We start from the raw sequence: 297 nt of genomic DNA, 5'->3' as shown, positions 1-297 counted from the left end.
GCAGGGGAACAGGGGTTAGGGGCCAGCCCAGACGCCTGGGTTCTGCCCCCGGCCCTGCAGGGTGGTGGCCGTGGCAGGCTGGGGCAGCACCGGGATGCCTGGGGCCCTGCACTCACAATCTTGCCGAAGCAGCGCTGCATCTTGGTGTAGGACTGGCAGTGCTGGTGGATGCTGGTCTTGCAGTTCTTGCACCGCAGCCCAAACTTGTTGTTCACTGTGAGGAGGGGACAGCTCAACCCCAGCCCTGCAGCCCCTGGCCCCTGGCCCCCTGCACCGCCCCCCAGCCCCAGCCCGCCA

At 68.4% G+C, this 297-nt stretch overlaps 1 protein-coding gene across 1 annotated transcript in view; it reads right to left on the bottom strand.

Annotated features, from left to right (window-relative positions):
- The window catches only part of STAC3 (SH3 and cysteine rich domain 3), a 16,326-nt gene that overhangs the window by 12,692 nt on the left and 3,337 nt on the right, over positions 1-297 (bottom strand). Inside the window, exon 4 of the mRNA XM_019504679.1 lies at positions 117-214. Within this exon, the coding sequence (XP_019360224.1) occupies positions 117-214 (98 nt within the window). The remainder of the gene's footprint in view (positions 1-116; positions 215-297) is intronic.

The sequence above is a fragment of the Gavialis gangeticus genome, unplaced genomic scaffold (assembly GCF_001723915.1).
Source record: "Gavialis gangeticus isolate Ggan-Ray unplaced genomic scaffold, GavGan_comp1, whole genome shotgun sequence".
NCBI lineage: Eukaryota > Metazoa > Chordata > Crocodylia > Gavialidae > Gavialis > Gavialis gangeticus.
This window is presented reverse-complemented; position numbering and strand designations above follow the sequence as displayed.